The 17,511-nt window shown below is 53.3% G+C and overlaps 1 protein-coding gene across 4 annotated transcripts; it reads right to left on the bottom strand.

Annotated features, from left to right (window-relative positions):
- Positions 1 to 2,234: 2,234 nt before the first annotated feature.
- REPIN1 (replication initiator 1) lies at positions 2,235 to 7,429 on the bottom strand. 4 transcript variants are annotated; one of them, XM_047096811.1, is made up of 3 exons: positions 7,344 to 7,429; positions 6,455 to 6,581; positions 2,235 to 5,043 (listed from the first exon to the last, which is right to left on the bottom strand). In XM_047096811.1, exons 1-3 carry the CDS (start codon positions 7,380 to 7,382, stop codon positions 3,329 to 3,331), a joined length of 1,881 nt encoding a protein of 626 aa, XP_046952767.1. In that variant the 5' UTR covers positions 7,383 to 7,429; the 3' UTR covers positions 2,235 to 3,328. The 4 variants fall into 4 exon arrangements, with proteins under 4 accessions (XP_046952767.1, XP_046952768.1, XP_046952765.1 ...); XM_047096812.1 differs by having other exon boundaries at positions 6,455 to 6,652; positions 7,344 to 7,412; XM_047096809.1 differs by lacking the exon at positions 7,344 to 7,429 and having other exon boundaries at positions 6,455 to 7,113.
- Between the last annotated feature and the right edge of the window lie 10,082 nt (positions 7,430 to 17,511).

The raw sequence follows: 17,511 nt of genomic DNA, 5'->3' as shown, positions 1-17,511 counted from the left end.
CCCTCCGCACCCCGCGCGGTCCCAGGCACGTCGTGGGCGCGTGACGGACGATCCTGGGGTCTCTGCGAGAGACGGAGACATCATTAAATCCAACCCCCTCGCTTTCTCGTCAAGAAACAGCGGTCTGAAGAGGTCACGTTCTTAGGTCGAGTGCCACTGCTGATTTTTAGAGGCAGGGTCCAGACGACCAAGGAGGATCTTCTGTTCCTAGGGATCTTCAGGAAAGAGAATTTTCATTTCTACCCACACTAATTGGAAGCCAAGGTTCCTTTATACCAGTGAGATTCCAGACAGTGCTGCCTCAAGCCAGCTAGGTCAACTCCCACCGGCAAGATGCTCTCTGGAGCTGCCTAGAAACTGCCTTTGAGACACGAGGTTGTTAAAAACATAAGCTGGCCGCTCTCTCTCCGAGACTTCCTACAAATCTACCGTTAAGCGGGTGGACCTCATTCTAATTACTCTAAAGCTGCCTACTAAGCATTTGCCACGGCCCCAGCTATTGTTTAGCCGCCTAACAATAGATACTGTTGGACTGAGATTCTGTCAATTTTGCCACTAACTTCTGTGCAGTTTTTACAAAAGATACTTTTCTGTCGCTGGACTTTGACTTAACTGTAAACGAGTTAATAATTTCCTAGTTAGATACTTACCTTCCTGGATTTTTGCAGGACCCAAATTGTTCAATTGTCTATGGAAGCATTTATAAAGCATAAAACCCTACACAGAAGCCACTCGGCCATCAACCTTTTGCAGAATCCCATTCGTCTCTTCATTTTCTTGATTGCCTACTGAAGGTTTAACAAAGGCTTGTGTAATTCCAGTATGCTAGTTCCCAGATCTGCCACTGGTTATGAATGAGAAGACCACTTCTCTCTGGACATGGTTCCTCCTCTAAAGAGTGCAAGACTTCCTCCAGATTGACATTTCACGACCAAGAGTATTTCAAGGACCAAAAGAATGAAGCCCATCTGGGATCCTATTTGCATTAAGAAAAAAGAGACAGACGGAGCACCTGGGTGGCTCAGTTGGTTAAGCCTCCGACCTCGGCTCAGGTCTGGATCTTGAGGTTTGTGAGTTCGAGCCCTACACCAGGCTCTCTGCTATCAGCACAAAGCCTGCTTCTGATCCTCTGTCCCCCAGTCTGCCCCTCCCCCATTTGCATGCACCCATAAGCTCTTTCTCTCGCTCTCTCAAAAATAAATAAACATTTTTAAAAAAAGGAAAAAAAAAGAGAAAAGACAGAATGGGGAGCAGGGAGGAATGGAAGACTTCCACATTTAAAAAATATATGTCTGTATTATTAAATTTTGACAAGATAATTGAGTACTTTTGTAACTGTCGAAGAAAAAGGAGGAAACTAACACTGGACACCTCAGAACAGAAGCATAGCTCCTGTCTGCAGAACTATGGCCCCTCCAGCCTGAGCATTTCCTCCTTCAAGACTGCTGTCAGCAGTGCACCATGCTGAGCAAGGATTTGGGAACCACCTGATCCCCCAAGGGACCCAGAAAGGACCCACGGACCCAGCTCTGTCACAGCTTTACCAGCCCTCTCAAGGCAACTTCTGTGGCTCTCCCTTTTTCAGGGCACTGGGGTGGCCCAGTCGGTTAAGTGTCTGACTTTGGCTCAGGTCATGATCTTGCGGTTGGTGAGTTCGAGCCCCAAATCAGGCTGTGTGCTGATAGCTCGGAGCCTGGAGCCTACTTCAGATTCTGTATCTCCCTCTCTCTGCCCCTTCTCCACTTGTGCGCCCTCTCTCTCTCTCAAACACAAATAAACATTTAAAAAATGTTTAATAAATAAAGATGATGGTTTTTCAAAGTCAGGAGCCCTGGTCTGATCCCCTCTCCCACATGCTTTTCCCCAGCCCGCAAGTAAAAACCCTAGATGCCTGAGGACCTGTCTCCTGCTCCCTGCCCATCATCTCCAGACATTGACCTACTTTCCTGCCCCCCCCCACCAAAAAAGCATGGTTCCCCTTCCCTTGAAGCCCTGGGGTCCCATAAAGAGAGATATTGGAAGTGAGGCATTCTTGAGACCAGTCCCACCTGCGGGGTGCACCTGGCCTCCCCCCCCCCACCGGAAGAACCGGAGGCAGGGTGCAAAGGAGCCTGAGTGGGGCACTTGTCCTGTGGCCAACCTCTGCCCCCAAATTCCCCTCCTCAGAGCAGAGTATGCTGCTGCTCCTTCAAACTACACAGCTCCCCGGGAGAAAGGAACACTCGGCCACCAGCTCTAAAACCAAATCTTTATTCTCTAGTTTGAAAAGGAGGGTAAGTGGTTGTTCCGTTTCATTCCAGAGAACAGAAGGAGCCCCAGTAGGTAGAAATTACAGGAAAGCAGATTCCATTCATTCTAAGGAAGAATTTCTAACAATTAGAATTATCCTACAATAGGACCAGGGCCTCAGGAGGTGGGGACTACCCGTCACCTAAGTGTTCAAGCCGAGACTGGGCATCCATGCCCTCGAAAGGCTGGAAAGGAACCTCGCCCCTATCTTCCTGCCGGCTGACCCTCCATTATCAGTGGGGCAGTCCTTTCCACCATGTTGAGTTCCGGAAGGAGTGGAGGGTTGGGGTGTTCAGACAAAAGCCTGGACACAGGGCTGCTGACAGTCAGGGGACGCTCAGAGCGCCGGGAGGGCGGGGTGTTGACGGTGGGGAGGGACAGGGTGGAGCTGAGTGCTAACAGCAGATGGGTCTCTCTCAGTCCAGGTGCCTATGCAGGGGCAGGAGGAAGGGGACAGGGTGGGACAGGTTACAGCAGCACGGCCTCACCTCTCAGTGCTGGAAAAGGCCCAGGTGCTGCCTAACAAGGCCAGCAGGTTCTCCCAGGTGTATCCAGCTGGTCCACTTTTCCTCCCAAGTGCTCATTTACTAAGGACTGTACCACACCTACTTCCAAAAAAAAAAAAAAAAAAAAACCAGCGGAAGGAATTCATAATAAAGGACAAGGACATTAAGGCGTTAACACCAGAGGGGAAGGGTCTTCTTCCTGCCCCCTGGTGGCCCCTCCAGCCAGAGGGCTCTAAGGGGTAAGTGGAGCTGCTATTGCTACTTTTCCAGGGCACAGGACAGTCAGGACAGAACCTTAGCAAACACCAGCTGGAGGCCAGGGTCCCTGTGCCCCGGACAGTGGCCTCCCCGGCCGCAGGGGGGCCAGACCTCCCTCTCTACCAGGGCCCCCAGCTCACTGGCTGCCTCTCCCACCCCTCGCCTACACCAAGCAGCAACCTAGGGGCCCCCCGACGGCCCAGGCCCACGGCAACGCTCCCCTGTGAAGGGCTCCCGGGGCCCCCTCGCCCTCAGCCTCCGCAGCCCCTGCCCTCTCAGACATCATGCTTCTTCTGATGGGCCAGGAGCTTCTCCTCGTCGTCAAAGGTCTGGCCGCAGATGGCGCAGCAGAAGGCGCCGTCCCGGATGTGGCTCTTGCGGTGGGTGATGAGATTGGACTTCTGGCTGAAGCTCCGGTCGCAGTCGGGGCAGGCGTAGGGGCGCTCGCCCGTGTGGATGCGCCGATGGGACACCAGGTTGGACTTCTGGCTGAAGGCTTTGCCGCAGTCCGGGCAGACGTAGGGCTTCTCGCCGGTGTGGATGCGCCGGTGGGCCGCCAGGTAGGGCTTGTGGCGGAAAGCCTTGCCGCAGTCCGGGCAGACGAAGGGCCGCTCGGGGGCGTGGTCGCGCCGGTGGGCGGCCAGGTGGCTGCCCTGGGAGAAGCGGCGCCCGCACTCCTCGCAGGCGAAGGGCCGCTCGCCCGAGTGCACCCGGGAGTGCGCCACCAGGTGCGTCTTCTTGCCGAAGTTCTTCCCGCACTCGGCGCAGGTGAAGGGCCGCTCCCCGGTGTGCTGCCGCTGGTGGGCCCGCAGGAAGCGCTCCAGCCGGAAGCTGCGGCCACAGTCTTCGCAGCCGAAGAGCGAGGGGGGTGCGGCCGCCGGGGCCCGCGGGGGCGCTCCCGGGGCCTCGGGCGCAGGCTCGAGGGCGGGTTTCAGCGGGGCCTCGGCGGGGGGCTCCGACGAGGCCTCCTGCGGGCCGGCCGGAAGCTGGGGGCTCCCCGCGCCCGGGCCGCCCGGCGCGGACCCTTCGGACCGCTTGTGGATCTTGCTGTGAGACAGCAGGTTGGGTTTGTGGCGGAAGCGGCGCCCGCACTCCGTGCACGGGTAGGGCTTCTCGCCAGTGTGGATGCGCCGGTGTGAGGTCAGGTAGGGCTTATTGGTGAAGCGCTTCCCGCATTCGGGGCACTGGTGGGGCCGCTCGCCCGTGTGCACGCGGCGGTGGGCGATCAAGTTGGGCTTGTGCCGAAAGCGCTTGCCGCAGCAGGCACACTGGAAGGGGCGGTCGACCGCGTCTCCACCGGGCCGGGGGGCGGTCACGGCCGGGCGGCCCCTAGGCCGGGGCCCCAGAGCCTTGGCTGCTGCCTCCTCCAGGGCCTCGGCTACGTGAACCCGCTTGTGAGCAACTAGCTGGTCCCACTGGGCAAAGCTGCGGCCACAGTTGCCACATATGAAGGGCCGGGCCTCCGGGGCTGGGGGGTGGCACCTCCGCGCGTGAGCTCGAAGCTGCTTTTGTCGCCAGAAGCGTCTCTCACATTCAGGACAGGCGATGGGCCGCTTTGCGGCCGAGTGGGCTCGCAGATGCAGAACCAGGGCCACCCAACCTCGGAAGCTCTGCCTGCAGAGGTGGCAGGCGAAGCCCAGATCTGGGGTGGCGGCGGCATGGACCTGGCAGTGCAGCGCCAAGAAGGGGGCGTGCCGGAAGCGCCGGCCGCATTCAGGACAGGGCAGGGGCAGGCGGGCCTGGCAGTGTCGGGCATGAAGCCACAGGGCCACCCAGCCGGGGAAGTGCCTTCGACAGTGGGCACAGCGATGGGCCCTGCCCGGGGCTTGGCTGCCCGACTGGGCCACGGAAGTGCCTTGTAACCTCAGCCCGCGGGGCTCCTTCTCCAGGGTCGGGGGCAACTTCTGGGAGGGCCCAGAGAGCCTGGGCTGGGCTGGGCCCATGGCCAGGGGGCCCCTGCAGCGACGTTCCAGCATGGGTTCTTCCTCTGCTGAGGGTGGAAAAGCAGTGTCACTCTGGGGATCAACTCATCCTGCCCCCGTTCCTCCCTGGCCGACCCCAGGCCCGAGAGGAGCTCAAATCTCTGAACTGCTAGAGCCCTTGAATCAGGACTACCCTTCTATTGCCTTCTGTGTTCTGCGTCAGTTCAGTCAGGGGCTTCTAGATACCATTCCAAGTGTATTTGTCCTAAGTGTTCATTGAGCCTGGAAACTACCAGAAGGGAGGAACTCTGACACTTCTTGGAATCCCCCTCGTGGCAGTCACCCCGGGTCTGGCATGGAGTAAACACTCCAGCGCTGGCTGCACAAACATTCCTGCCTTAGGACTCACCAGAAAACGCCGTCCCCTCTCCCTCTAGTGCTTTCCACTTTTCAAGTGCTTCCCTGCTGCCCTCGGCTTGTTTCTACTATTTCCTCTTGCTACCTTTGAGTAGCAACCTTGTGAGGCTGGATGAACAGACATTATTAAGCTCCCTGCTTGACAGATGAAGCAACTCTGAGGCATAAGAGGAAGGAGGGAACTTGCCCGAGAGGACACAGTAAACCAAAAGCAGAACCAAGACTAGGGGACAGGCCTTCTAAACTCCCAGTTAGCGTTCTTTCCTCCAAAACACCGGGGTATGTACAGCTCCCACAGAAACTCCTACGGGCCTTATCCTATTTACCCTCTCCCGGGCTCTAAGCGCGCCACAGGGGAGGCACTTCTGGCCTCCCTAACCTCAGTGTCTCAGGGCGGAAGCCTGGAGAGCAAGAGAGAGCAGCGCTTCTGGGGAACAGGAGGGCAGCGCTTGGATGGTACTCCCAGGACTGCAGAACGCCAGGCCACCGTCTGTCCAGGCGGTGCCCACACTCTGCCTGCCTGCCCCCCTCCACCCACACGCGATTAGGACATCGCGAGAAGGAAAGCGCCCATGAATCCAAGAAACACCCACAGCCTGTTAGCCTCGGGCCCGGATCCCTGCCTCCCCCGGGGTGGTAGCGATTACTGGGGCAAGAGAAGGGGAGGAAAGACAAGACTGCAATCTGGGTCCCCTGCCAGGTCATGCCCCAACCCCACCGGGGGCTGCCCCACATTCGGCTATTCCGCGGTGCCAGGGAGCCCAGATTCCTCAAAAGAGCTTCCTATAGCCACTGAGGGGCGGATGGTAGTTAGCCTCTTAATGGACCTTCACTGCAGGCTTGCAACCTCCGGACACATCCTCCCTAAATCCCCTAGAGCAGAACTCCTCTGGAGGAGCTCAGACGTGACTCATTCCCCACGGCCAGACTGAGCACAGGGAAGACGCTGGTACGAGAATGTGATCCTTCCCCCCTACAGGTGACTTCCTTCCTCCAGGAGGAGATCTGAGCACTGGGGCTGTGGAATGGTGTGGGAACCCAACAAAGAAGGCCAGACTCTACCCTGCAGACCGTAGAGCTGGAGATGAGGCTTTTTCCAGCTCCTCCGGGGGATGTTCCTGGGGATACTTCTGCGGCTGCAGCGCCTGCTTCGGCCCACACTCTGGTAGCCCCCAGATGTCAGAGAAAACTGCAGCAGTAAAGACACCCCTACCCCCATGGCAGAGCTCAGACCTCTGAGCGCAGAGAGGCCAGCCTTACCTGCGGGGAGGGGAGAGAAAACACGCGTGAGGCTCTGAGCTCCTCTAGGGCAGTCATCTTTGTGTCCTCGCCAGCCACAACCCCCTCCCCCACCCAGGCTCGACACCCCGCCCGGCAGGGGAACCTTAATGGCTACTGGATTAATAAATGAATGTGTCCCCTTCACCAAGGAAGTACACGCCAGCGTTCGGGGGTCATTTCCTCCACTGGTAAGGTCACAGCACGAATTCTCCATGCTGATGGCCAAAGGCCGGCCGATGGCAGAAACTCGGGAATCCCTGCTGGCTCCCCTTCCCCCACCCTCCTCCCAACAGGAATTCCAGGCCCGTTTCCCAAGGGGCTGCGTAGGGCGAGCTAGTGTGGCCAGGTCTCGGTCACAATCCCCTTGCGCCTTCTGGACGGCAAAGGGTCGTGGAGACCCCACACCCCCCTTTTGTTTTCGCGCGTGTCCCCCGTCCACGTCGCGGACATACGGCTCCGCGCACCCCGAATGGGCCCTTTCGGGTCCCCACGCAGAGCGCACCTCGCGGAGCCTGTGCGCAGGTGCGCGGGCTCGGCCCCCCCCCTTCGGTCCAGCACTGTCCGCCCCCCCCCCCCAACACACACACAGCGCACACACAGTCACGCGCCCGGCAGGTAGGGCCGCCCGCCTCGGGCCCGCGTGGAACCCCGCGCCCTGCCCGGGACGAACCTCTCCGGCGGGGTGCGCGGAGGCGCGTCGCGCGTCCATGAGGCCGGAACGCCGGCGCCGGCGGCCGCGCTCCCCACCCCGCGCGGCGACAGCGGCAGGTTCGAGTTCACAACTGCCAGGCCCGGGCCCAGCCCCCCCGCCGGTTCCCAGCGCCACGTGACTACAGGAGCTGCCGAGGGTCAGTCGCGGGCTGGGGCCGGCGGCCGCGGCCGGAGGGCGGGGCGGGCGGCGGGGCCAGTCCCCTCCGCACCCCTCCTCCCAGCGCCCCCTCGCGGGCTGGGCCGGGTCGGGGGCGGCTGCCGGGAGCCCGACTCGGTAGCCATGGCGACCGCAGCCCGGATTTTCCGGGACGGGCCCGGATCAAGTTTCCCGACCCTTTGTCCCTACGGAGGACACGCGTCCCTGCGCGACCGCGTGGCCGGGCCGCGGTCCCTGGGCTAGACCCGGCCTCGTTGGCTTCTTCCGAGAGGGCGCTCGCGGCCTCCCGGCCACCCCTGCCCCGCTGCGGCCGCCGTCGGCCACCGCGACCTCTGGCCTCGCTGCAGGCGAAATACCCCTGGCTGGGGGCGGCGCGGCTGACCCGAAAGTCTGGCTTCTGGTTTGTTCACGAGTGGAGAAAGGAAAGGCCCGATCGCGTGAACTTTACAAAGGGAATGCCCTCAATTCCAGAAATTACCACGAGCAGGCGTTCGCTGCTTCCCGGGGCCGGGGGCATGGGGCCTGGCTCAGGGACAGCTCTCGCACCGGGCATTTCGCTTGGAAGCGCGCGGCAGCCGGTTGGCGAGTGCGGAGGCAGGTGCGAGCCTGCGCCCGTGACTCACCGCCGAGCAGGTGGCCGTGGCTTTCCAAACCATACACTTCCTGGGGTTTCCAGGCTATTACAGTGTCATGCACTTTTGTGCTTTTCAACAAAGTCAACGTTAAGTATACAATCATTTTTAAAACACTTAAATCTGTTGCAACAGTAGGAAATAGAATATAAAAATCTCTCCTACTCTTAGATCCGTTACATTTCGTGTTTTGGTATGTCTCCTCCGATGTTTTTTCTATGCTTACCTATGCATGTTTGATGTGATTAGGATAATGCGATGCAAAAATGTATTCTGCCCATTTCTCCCATTTTATTGGATATTCTTTTATTACATGATCCTTAATGGCAGAATAAATGTACAGATACATTTTCTTGTTTTTCTATATCATTGATCATTATAGATTCATCCTTTATCGTACATGCCTGATTTTAAAATTCTAGGAGTGGGCAACTGATGGGTCAAAGGCACAGTATATTTTTTAAATGTTTTCTAAATTTCCTTCCAGAAAATTTTATTAGCTTTCCCTTGAGAAATGCCCATTTTTCCATCTTATTGACAACACGGGCTATTTTTTGTCAAATTTAAAGTCATTGTCGGGGTGCCTGGGTGGCTCAGTCAGTTAAGTGTCTGACTTTGGCTCGGGTCATGATCTCACTGTTGGTGAGTTCAAGCCCCATGTTGGGCTCTGTGCTGACAGCTCAGAGCCTGGAGCCTCCTTCCGATTCTGTGTCTCCCTCTCTCTCTCTGCCCTCCCCTGATCATGCTGTGTCTGTGTCTCTCTCCCAAAGATAAATAATAAAACATTAAAAAAATAAGTAAATAAAGTCATTGTTTCTCATTGTTTTGAATTTCATATGTCACTTCCTGGATTACTAGTGAGCTGACTTGTTTTTTCACATAGTTATGTGTTGCCTTGCCTTTTTGTATTTCTTTTCTTTTCTTTTTTTTTTTTTTTTTTTTTTTTTGGCGAATTTGCTTATGTCCCTTTGCTCACTTTTCTATTTGTATGTATGTTTTTTTTTTTTTTAAGTAGGCTCCACGCCCAGCACAGAGTCCAGTGTGGGGCCCAAACTCATGACCTTAAGATCAAGACCCCAGCCAACAACAGTTGGTCCCTTAACCGACTGAGCCCCCCAGGCGCCCCTCTATTCGTCCATTTTTAAAAGCTGGGAAATTGGTTTTATTTCACACTGGGGGCTCATTTCTTATAAAGTAAAAGACTTTCATGGTTTCTGCCTTGGGTGACATATATAGAGCAGCCACTGCACCCCAAATTAAATTTTATGTGTATATTTTTATCACAGAAAATAAGTTTTAATATCTAATAATGTAAGTACGCCCCCTACGCACAGATTTCTTTTTTTCCCCCCCAAAAAAACTTTCTTGGCTACAGACAGTCGTTTATTCTTCCAAATAAACTTTAGAATTTTCCCATATTTAAAATTTTTTGTCAATATTTTAAAATCCATTTGAAGAGATTTGAGATTCAGGTCCCTGCATTTGTTTAGGTCTTATTTTACTTCTCACAGTCAAGGTTTCTATTTGTAGATTAAATGTAGGGGCGCCTGGGTGGCTCAGTCAGTTAAGTGTCCAACTTCAGCTCAGGGTATGATCTCATAGTTTGTGAGTTCAAGCCCTGTGTCGGGCTCTGTGCTGACAGCTCAGAGCCTGGAGCCTGCTTCGGATTCTGCGTCTCCCTCTCTCTTTATCCCTCCCCTGCTCACACTCTGTCTCTCTCAAAAATAAACAAACGTGTAGACCAAATGCTGGGCCAGCCCAGAGTAATTGTGAGATATCCATCAGTTCATGGCTAAATGTGATACATCCAAACACTGCAATCCCACAAGCACCCTCAATGGGAAATTCCTTCACAGACCCTCCAAAGTATCTTCCTCTGTTGGTAATCAGAGTCTCTTAGTCGAAAGGCTCTTCACTGAAGTCCATTAACTACTCCCTCACTCCCTGGGCCCCGATGGAAGGAGTGTCTTCCCGCCCAGTCAGGAGTTAAGCACCTGCTGTAACTTCCTCTTCTGGCATAGCCAAAGGAAATGATGGGTCCCTTGCTCTGCAGAGACGAAATGAACACAGGAGTTGCGAGGGATTCCCTGACTTTCTACCAGCCAGGAATTCTAGGCCTTGGTATTTGAGACTTCACCCCTCAGTATGCCTTAGAGGAGGATGTAGCGGGGGAGGAGGATGTAGGGGGCAGGTACAGCAGCCAGCCAAGTGGCCTGCCCCGGTGGAGTAGCTCTGACGTGCTCACCAGAGAATGATGGGGCTGGACAGGGTATAGGACCCACCGGACAGCAAAAATTGCCAGGGGCTCAGGGAGGATCCCCCTTCCCCTCCAACGATGGCTGGCTCCCACTACTGGATTAGATGCCAGGGGATGAGGGGAACCATGTCTCCAGAAATCCTCCTTGAAGAGAATCGAGTATTGTTTAAAATGTTTTGTTAGGCCATAGCATCTCTTTTTATTATTTTTTATTTTAGAGAGAAAGCATGTGTGCAAGCGGGAGAGGGAAGAATTTCAAGCAGACTCCACGTCCAGGGCGGAGCCGGAGACGGGGCTCGATCCCACAACCCTGGGATCATGACCTGAGCCAAAATCGAGACTCAGACGCTCAACCCACTGAGCCCCCAGGCCCCCCAGGATCAGGTACTGTCTGGAAGCCGTCCTGTATCTGCAAGAGGGAAAACTGCGTCCACCTCTCGCAGATACACTGTCCCAGCCGTCCCCACCGGACTCACTGGACATCCAACAAATAGGGAGTCAGCGCCTGCCGTCTGCCACTGGGCCACACGCTCACCCCTTCACGAGCCACACAGAAATGGCCCGCGCTATTTCCCATGAAAGGATGTTGAGAGGACTCGTAGCCCTGGTTTAGCGATGGAAATCTCTCTTGGGGTATAGTACTTAATATGAAATGAAACCAAGCAGTTGCTGACAAATTTTGAATGGATGGCTATTGAAAAGCTGGAGAGAACGTCACTAACACAACGAACACTTGTTAACTCTGGCTTGAGACAGCGTCCCGAAGGCAGACTGGAAACCCTCACAGGGCTCAGTCCAGGAGTCTGCGGGCAGCCGGGGGAGGAGGCTGAAAAGGTCCCAGCAGACCTTGGTGGAGGGCATGCCTGCTGGCCCCGTGCACCTGCTCAGGCAGCCCTCCATCGTGAGCCTCCCCCATGGGGATGTGGGCAGAAAGCAGCCGCGGCCCCCACTGAGGAAGGCCCTGAGTGTCCCAGGCCAGCACCCGGGCAAAGGAGCCTGCTCAGTGTCGTGGAAACTCCTCAGGAAAAGATCAAAGCGCCCCTCCTTGTGCAAGGCAAGGCGGTGCTGTAAGAGCAGCCCCAGACGGAGGGCAAAGGTCCCCCCCGCCCAAACTGCTGCACCAGACCTTCTCCTGTGGTGTCTGTTTTTTTCTGAAAGGAAAAGCACAGAATTGGTCAGTAGGAAACCAGGTAGAGATCTGATTTCCTGCGGTGAAGCCAGTGCCCGGGCGCCCCCCAGCTGTGCCCCCTCACTGCCCCAGGCCCTTCCGCCAGCCTCCCCTACTCTCCCCCTCTGCCCCAGGCCCAACCCTGGGCCAGCATGGCCCTTTATTTGGAAACCTCTCAGATGGCCAGTGTCTCTCTCGGGTTCCACCGGGTCTGACCATGCCCGCCTCTGTCCCTGGCCCCCCCCCCACCTGTCTGGCTGGACGCTGCCCAGCCACAAGAGCCCAGTCCCCCCATGGGGCCTTTGCCGTGGCGGTTCCATCCGCTGGGATCACTCATCACTTCCCTCAGATCCCAGCTCGAGTTTCCTCTCCTCCAAACGCTCTTCCCAGTGAAAGGCCCTCCTCTCTGCACCTGTAGGAGCTTCCTGTGGCCTGCTGTGACAAATTACCACCAATCTGGTGGCTTAGGACAACACACATGTGTTCTCTCACGGTTCTGGAAGAGGCCAGAAGTCCAAAGTCGGCTAGGGCAGGAATTGAGGGGTCGGCAAGGCTGTGTTCCCTCCAGAGGCTCTAAGGGAAAATCTGGTCTCCTCACATCCTGCAGCTTCTAGAGCTGTGTCCTGTGTTCCCCGGGGCTCGAGGCCCCTTCCTCCGGCTTCCAGGCCAACAGTGTAGCGCGAGTCACTTTGGTTGTCACATCTGTCCCTGTTGGAGTCAGAGCTCCCCCTGCCTCTCTCTTGTGAGGACTCTTGTGATCATGTGTGGGGGCCACTCAGACAATCCAGGCTAATTGCGAGGGCAAATACAAGTTAAAAGTATGAAAAATAAGTTTTAATTCTCCCTGGTGCAAAAAGGGACAGACTTTCCCTCCCCACCCCTTCCCCTAGAGCATTTACTTGAGAAAACTCATCATGGTGGGGCGGCTGGGTGGCTCAGTCGGTTAAGAGTCCGATTTCAGCTCAGGTCATGATCTCCTGGTTTGTGGGTTCAAGCCCCGCGTCGGGCTCTGTGCTGACAGCTCAGAGCCTGGAGCCTGCTTGGAACTCTGTGTCTCCCTCTCTCTCAGCCCGTCCCCCAATCGCACTCTGTCTCTCAAAAATAAACAAACATTAAAAAAAATTAAAAAAGAAAAGTTGTCATTGTGAGTTTTTCTCTGCCCCTTGGAGATGCACGCAAATCCTTTTAAAAGCTACCACAAGCCTCTTGCCAGCTCTGCAGCCCAGGCCTCTTTCCCAAAGCCCTGGGAGCCACCTCTCTGATATGTAAACATCAAGGAAGATGGTGACCCTGGGTCTCGCTGCCTCCCCGCCCCCCCACACACCCAGGGAGGAAGGGTGGGAGCCTGACTTCTGTGGGCCCCTGGCTCCAAGCTGCAAACCCACCTCCTGCCATAAAGATAGGAGTGCATTTTTCCTTTGCATGAAGGCAATTAGCAAACACAGGTGGCTACCCCAATCGCCAGGTGAATTCAGGATGAACTACGGGTGACAAATCCGGGAAGGACTAGCTACACTTTATCTTGAGTGAGTGAGTGAGTGAGTGAGTGAGAGTGTGTGTGTGTGTGTGTGTGTGTGTGTGTGTGTGTGTGCGTGTGTGCATCTGCTGGGCTGTGTAATGCATCTGCTGGGCTGTGTAACAGGGTGAGATCTCTTTCTGTTTTCCCGATCTCTTAGCGGACTGCCTGTAATGTACATCTCTTCCTGGTTTCTTGTTTATTCGACAAACTGTTTTCTTTCTCTTCTGCCTTTGAGGAGAGTTTTTGCCGGGTTGGTAGGAGATTTTGTTGTTAATTATCACTCCCCAACATAATCTCCCCATCTCGAAATTCTTAGCCTACTCACATCTGCAGCCCCCTTTGCCACACAAGGTAACATTCATAGACTCCAGCCACTGGGACCTGAGCAGGGATCAGAGGGTCTTTATCAGCCCCCCACCGGCTCCTACCCCATCACCTGCTAGCTGCTCTACTCGGCTTTACTGTTCTGCATTGCTCTCGTCACCCACAGGAAACCGTTTAGATATGTACTCACTTAGAAAGCAAGGATCTGGCCTGTCTTGTCTACTGTAGCCAGCCTCTAGGAAGGCTTCGGGTTCATGGTAGGAACTCGGTAAGCGCTGTGGGCCAAATGACTGAGGAAACAGAAGAGCTCCAGCCCACGCTGAGTGAATTGGATTAGAACACACAGGTGTGGAGGCAGCATTCTGGATCAATCGTTTACCAGCAGACTTCAAACTCTCCCCACCCTGGCCACTGCTTGTTAAGCAGATGATAGGAGTCTCACAGAACTCTGAGAGAAAAATACCACTTTTTCTCGTAGGAAAACTCCAATCAATATGTGAGGGAGGCAAAAAAGAAGACACTTAGGAGAAAACTTGGGTCTCTAATTCTCCCCCTTGAAGGACTCTGACTGTAGGTAGCAGTGCCTCAGACATATTCTTTTATCCAGAACATTATTCTAGAATGACAGGAACGCGAGAACCTTTGAGGAGCCTCTGGCTCTGAGGGGAACCGATGCTCAGTGGGAGGAGGACGCCTGACGTCCCGGGGACCACGTTTACCAGCCGCTTGGTGATTTGCTCTCAGGACCACACGCTGCCAGGAAGAGTGGCAACAAAGCATTTTGGCGTCTCAGCCAAGAGAGGAGGTACTTGACTTTCCCTGGAGATCTCCATTTTCACCCTTTCCAGGTCAGATCACCTCTATTAGGATGATGCCGGGTCTATTTCTACTCCCGACTGGCATCGGGCTGTGTCTTCTTCAACTTAATTCAAAAGGTGGATTTGGAAGCCTGTGGGTATCCATTCGTGGTTTAAAAATCTACTAAAAGCCAAGCTTGATTTAGAAACACAAGGAAATTCTAAATAGAATCTCTGTGAAGCCTTCGCAGTTCAGCAGAAGCAGGTGTATGTGCAAGTGTTTCCTTCCTGCAAGGGGCACGCACCACTCTGCGTGTTCACCAAATACCGAAAGTGCTACCTCCGACCTGAGCTCATTCCCACCCAGACTCCTCTCAAACAAATCCACGTGGCGAGTCAGAACGTAAAGCCTGGTTTCAACTCAGAGCCTTTCTCCTCCGTTCCAAGACCAAATCTGGGTCACAGTTAAATTCGATGCCTTCAGAACTGGCCAATGAGACCTCAGATGTTCTCAGAAGTGGTTTGCCTCAGCTGTCTTAAAACATGAGAAGAGTCTCCTCTAAACGGGACTTAAGAAGGTTTGTTTTGAGGACGTTATTAGGAATTACAATAGTACGGGCGCCCTGGTGGCTCAGCCAGTTGAGCATCCCACTTCCGCTCGGGTCGCCATCTCACAGTTCATGGGTTCGAGCCCTGAGTTGGGCTCTGTGCTAACAGCTCAGGGCCTGGAGCCTGCTTCAAGTTCTGTGTTTCCCTCTTTCTCTGCCCCCCCCCCCCAGGCTCACGCTCTGTCTCCATCTCTCTCTCAAAAATAAGTAAACATTAATTTTTTTTTAAAAAATTACAACATAACATCATGAACTACTACACAGTAACATTCCATTAAATTACTACATTCAACCACATTATACAAAATAAAATTAATTTTAAAAAGAACATTTGGAAAGTATTTAATTTCATAGCTTCTAAACTGCTCTAAGAACCTTCCACTGGTGGAGACGCTGTTTATTATCTGTGCCTGCCCTGGTTCACAGTTCTAACAAATGTGTGCAGGGTAGACAAAAATCATTGTAACAGATTGGCATGATTTATGGGTCAGATGGAGCTAAAAACACTTCTTACAGTCAAACCATAAATCAAAAAGTGACCATAGGCTACCGCAAGTATGTAAGAAAAATAATTCTACAGCCTATTATTTGAAAAAATTGGGGGCGCCTGGGTGGCGCAGTCGGTTAAGCGTCCGACTTCAGCCAGGTCACGATCTCGCGGTCCGTGAGTTCGAGCCCCGCGTCAGGCTCTGGGCTGATGGCTCAGAGCCTGGAGCCTGTTTCCCATTCTGTGTCTCCCTCTCTCTCTGCCCCTCCCCCGTTCATGCTCTGTTTCTCTCTGTCCCAAAAATAAATAAACGTTGAAAAAAAATTTTAAAAAAGGGGCGCCTGGGTGGCGCAGTCGGTTGGGCGTCCGACTTCGGCCAGGTCACGATCTCGCGGTCCGTGAGTTCGAGCCCCGCGTCGGGCTCTGGGCTGATGGCTCAGAGCCTGGAGCCTGTTTCCGATTCTGTGTCTCCCTCTCTCTCTGCCCCTCGCCCGTTCATGCTCTGTCTCTCTCTGTCCCAAAAATAAATAAACGTTGAAAAAAAAAAATTAAAAAAAAAAAATTGGTAGAGGGGCGCCTGGGTGGCTCAGTCGGCTGAGCCACCGACTTGGGCTCAGGTGGTTCATGAGTTCGAGCCCCGCATCAGGCTCTGCACTGACAGCTAGGAGCCTGGAGCCTGCTTCGGATTCTGTGTCTCCCTCTCTCCCTGCCCCTTCCTCACTCATGCTCTGTCTCTGTCTGTCTCAGAAATAAATAAACATTAAAAAAAAATTTTTTTTTTTTTTTTTTTAAGAAAAAATTGGCAGAGAACTGGCGAGGGGTAAAGGACCTAGCTTGTGCTCACCATCCCCATCTAGTGGTGGATCCCTGCGTGAGGTTTAATGGACTCCATGAGGTCTGTTGGATATTCAGCTTGGTATTTGCCTTCTGACCACTTTGATTTAGAAAAATAATTTTGCATCATGAAGCTGACTCTTTAAATGTACTCCATAAAGGTGCAAATTCCTTGTATTAGTTTGCTGAATTTTCTTGAAAGAGTAATTATAAATTATAAAATGTTAATGGCATGTTAATATTAAGGTACTTCCGCTGATTAAAATCCAAGTTTCATTTCCTGCCACGTTAAAACATTAAAAATGGCATCCCGATCTCTTAAATATTTTTTCCAGATAAAATACTAGATTCATATGTTGATTCTTTTGTTTTAATGTTTTTCTTTTTTAAGTTTACTTATTTATTTTGAGAGAGAGAGAGAAAGAGAGAAAGCAGGGGAGGGGCAGAGAGAGGAAGAGACAGAGTAGCCAAGAAGGCTCCGTTCCGCACTGTCAGTGCACGGAGCCTGATGCGGGGCTCGAACTCATGAATTGTGAGATCGTGACCTGAGCTGAAATCAGGAGTTGGATGCTTAACCGACTGAGCTACCCAGGCGCTCCCATATGTTTATTCTTAAAAAGTTAATTTTGATTCTTTTTCAGCCTAGTATTAGCCATCCTAGCCTCATTCTTTGGATCACTGATTATTGTGTCATATAGACAAAGACGTGGCTCTTCCAATAATCGGGTTGAGTGCATAGCACCAAGTCTTAGGAAAGGATTTCTTCTGTACGCGTGTGTGTAGGTTTGCTAGGGCTGTTGTAACACACACACCGGGTGGTTCAAAGAGTAGAAAGTTATGATCACAATTCTTGTGGCCAAAAGTCCGAGGTCAAGGTGTCCACACGGTTGGTTCTTCTGAAGCTCCTCTACTTGGCTTGTAGATGGCTGTCTTCTCCCTGTGTCTTCACGTGGCCCTCCTTCTGTGTCCTAATCTTTTCTTATAAGGACACCAGTCATACTGGATTGGTGTCCCCCTCCCCCATGACCTTGTTTTACTTTAATTACCTCTTTAAAGTCCAAACTCCAAATACAGTCACATTATGAAGTACTTGGGGTTAAGACTTCAACATATGAATTTTAGGGGAACACAATTTAGCCCATAACACACTCTCTCTCTCTCTCTCTCTCTCTATATATATATATATATACACACATGTATATAGTGTGTATAAATAAAAATAGTTCATGAACTCTGATTAAACATGGTGGATCACACATGTGTTTATCCCTACTCCCTTCCAAAACTCCATCAAAACGATGGTAAATGAATAAAAAGATATAAATTCACAAGGAGAAAGAAGCC

Source organism: Lynx rufus, unplaced genomic scaffold (genome assembly GCF_022079265.1).
Source record: "Lynx rufus isolate CCGP_SWC_20201006 ecotype Redwood Valley unplaced genomic scaffold, mLynRuf1.p SCAF_4, whole genome shotgun sequence".
In the NCBI taxonomy this organism is placed as follows: domain Eukaryota; kingdom Metazoa; phylum Chordata; class Mammalia; order Carnivora; family Felidae; genus Lynx; species Lynx rufus.
Note: the sequence above shows the minus strand (reverse complement) of the source record. Positions and strands in the feature narration are given on the sequence as shown.

What these genes read in the sequence shown, in the direction of transcription:
- REPIN1 (XM_047096809.1), bottom strand. Translation starts at nt 6,887, where the DNA reads ATGGAGAATTCGTGCTGTGACCTTACCAGTGGAGGAAATGACCCCCGA. An exon ending in CCAGCTCTACGGTCTGCAGG is followed by an intron (nt 5,044 to 6,454) that starts GTAGAGTCTGGC and finishes TTCCACCCTCAG; the next exon opens with CAGAGGAAGAACCCATGCTG.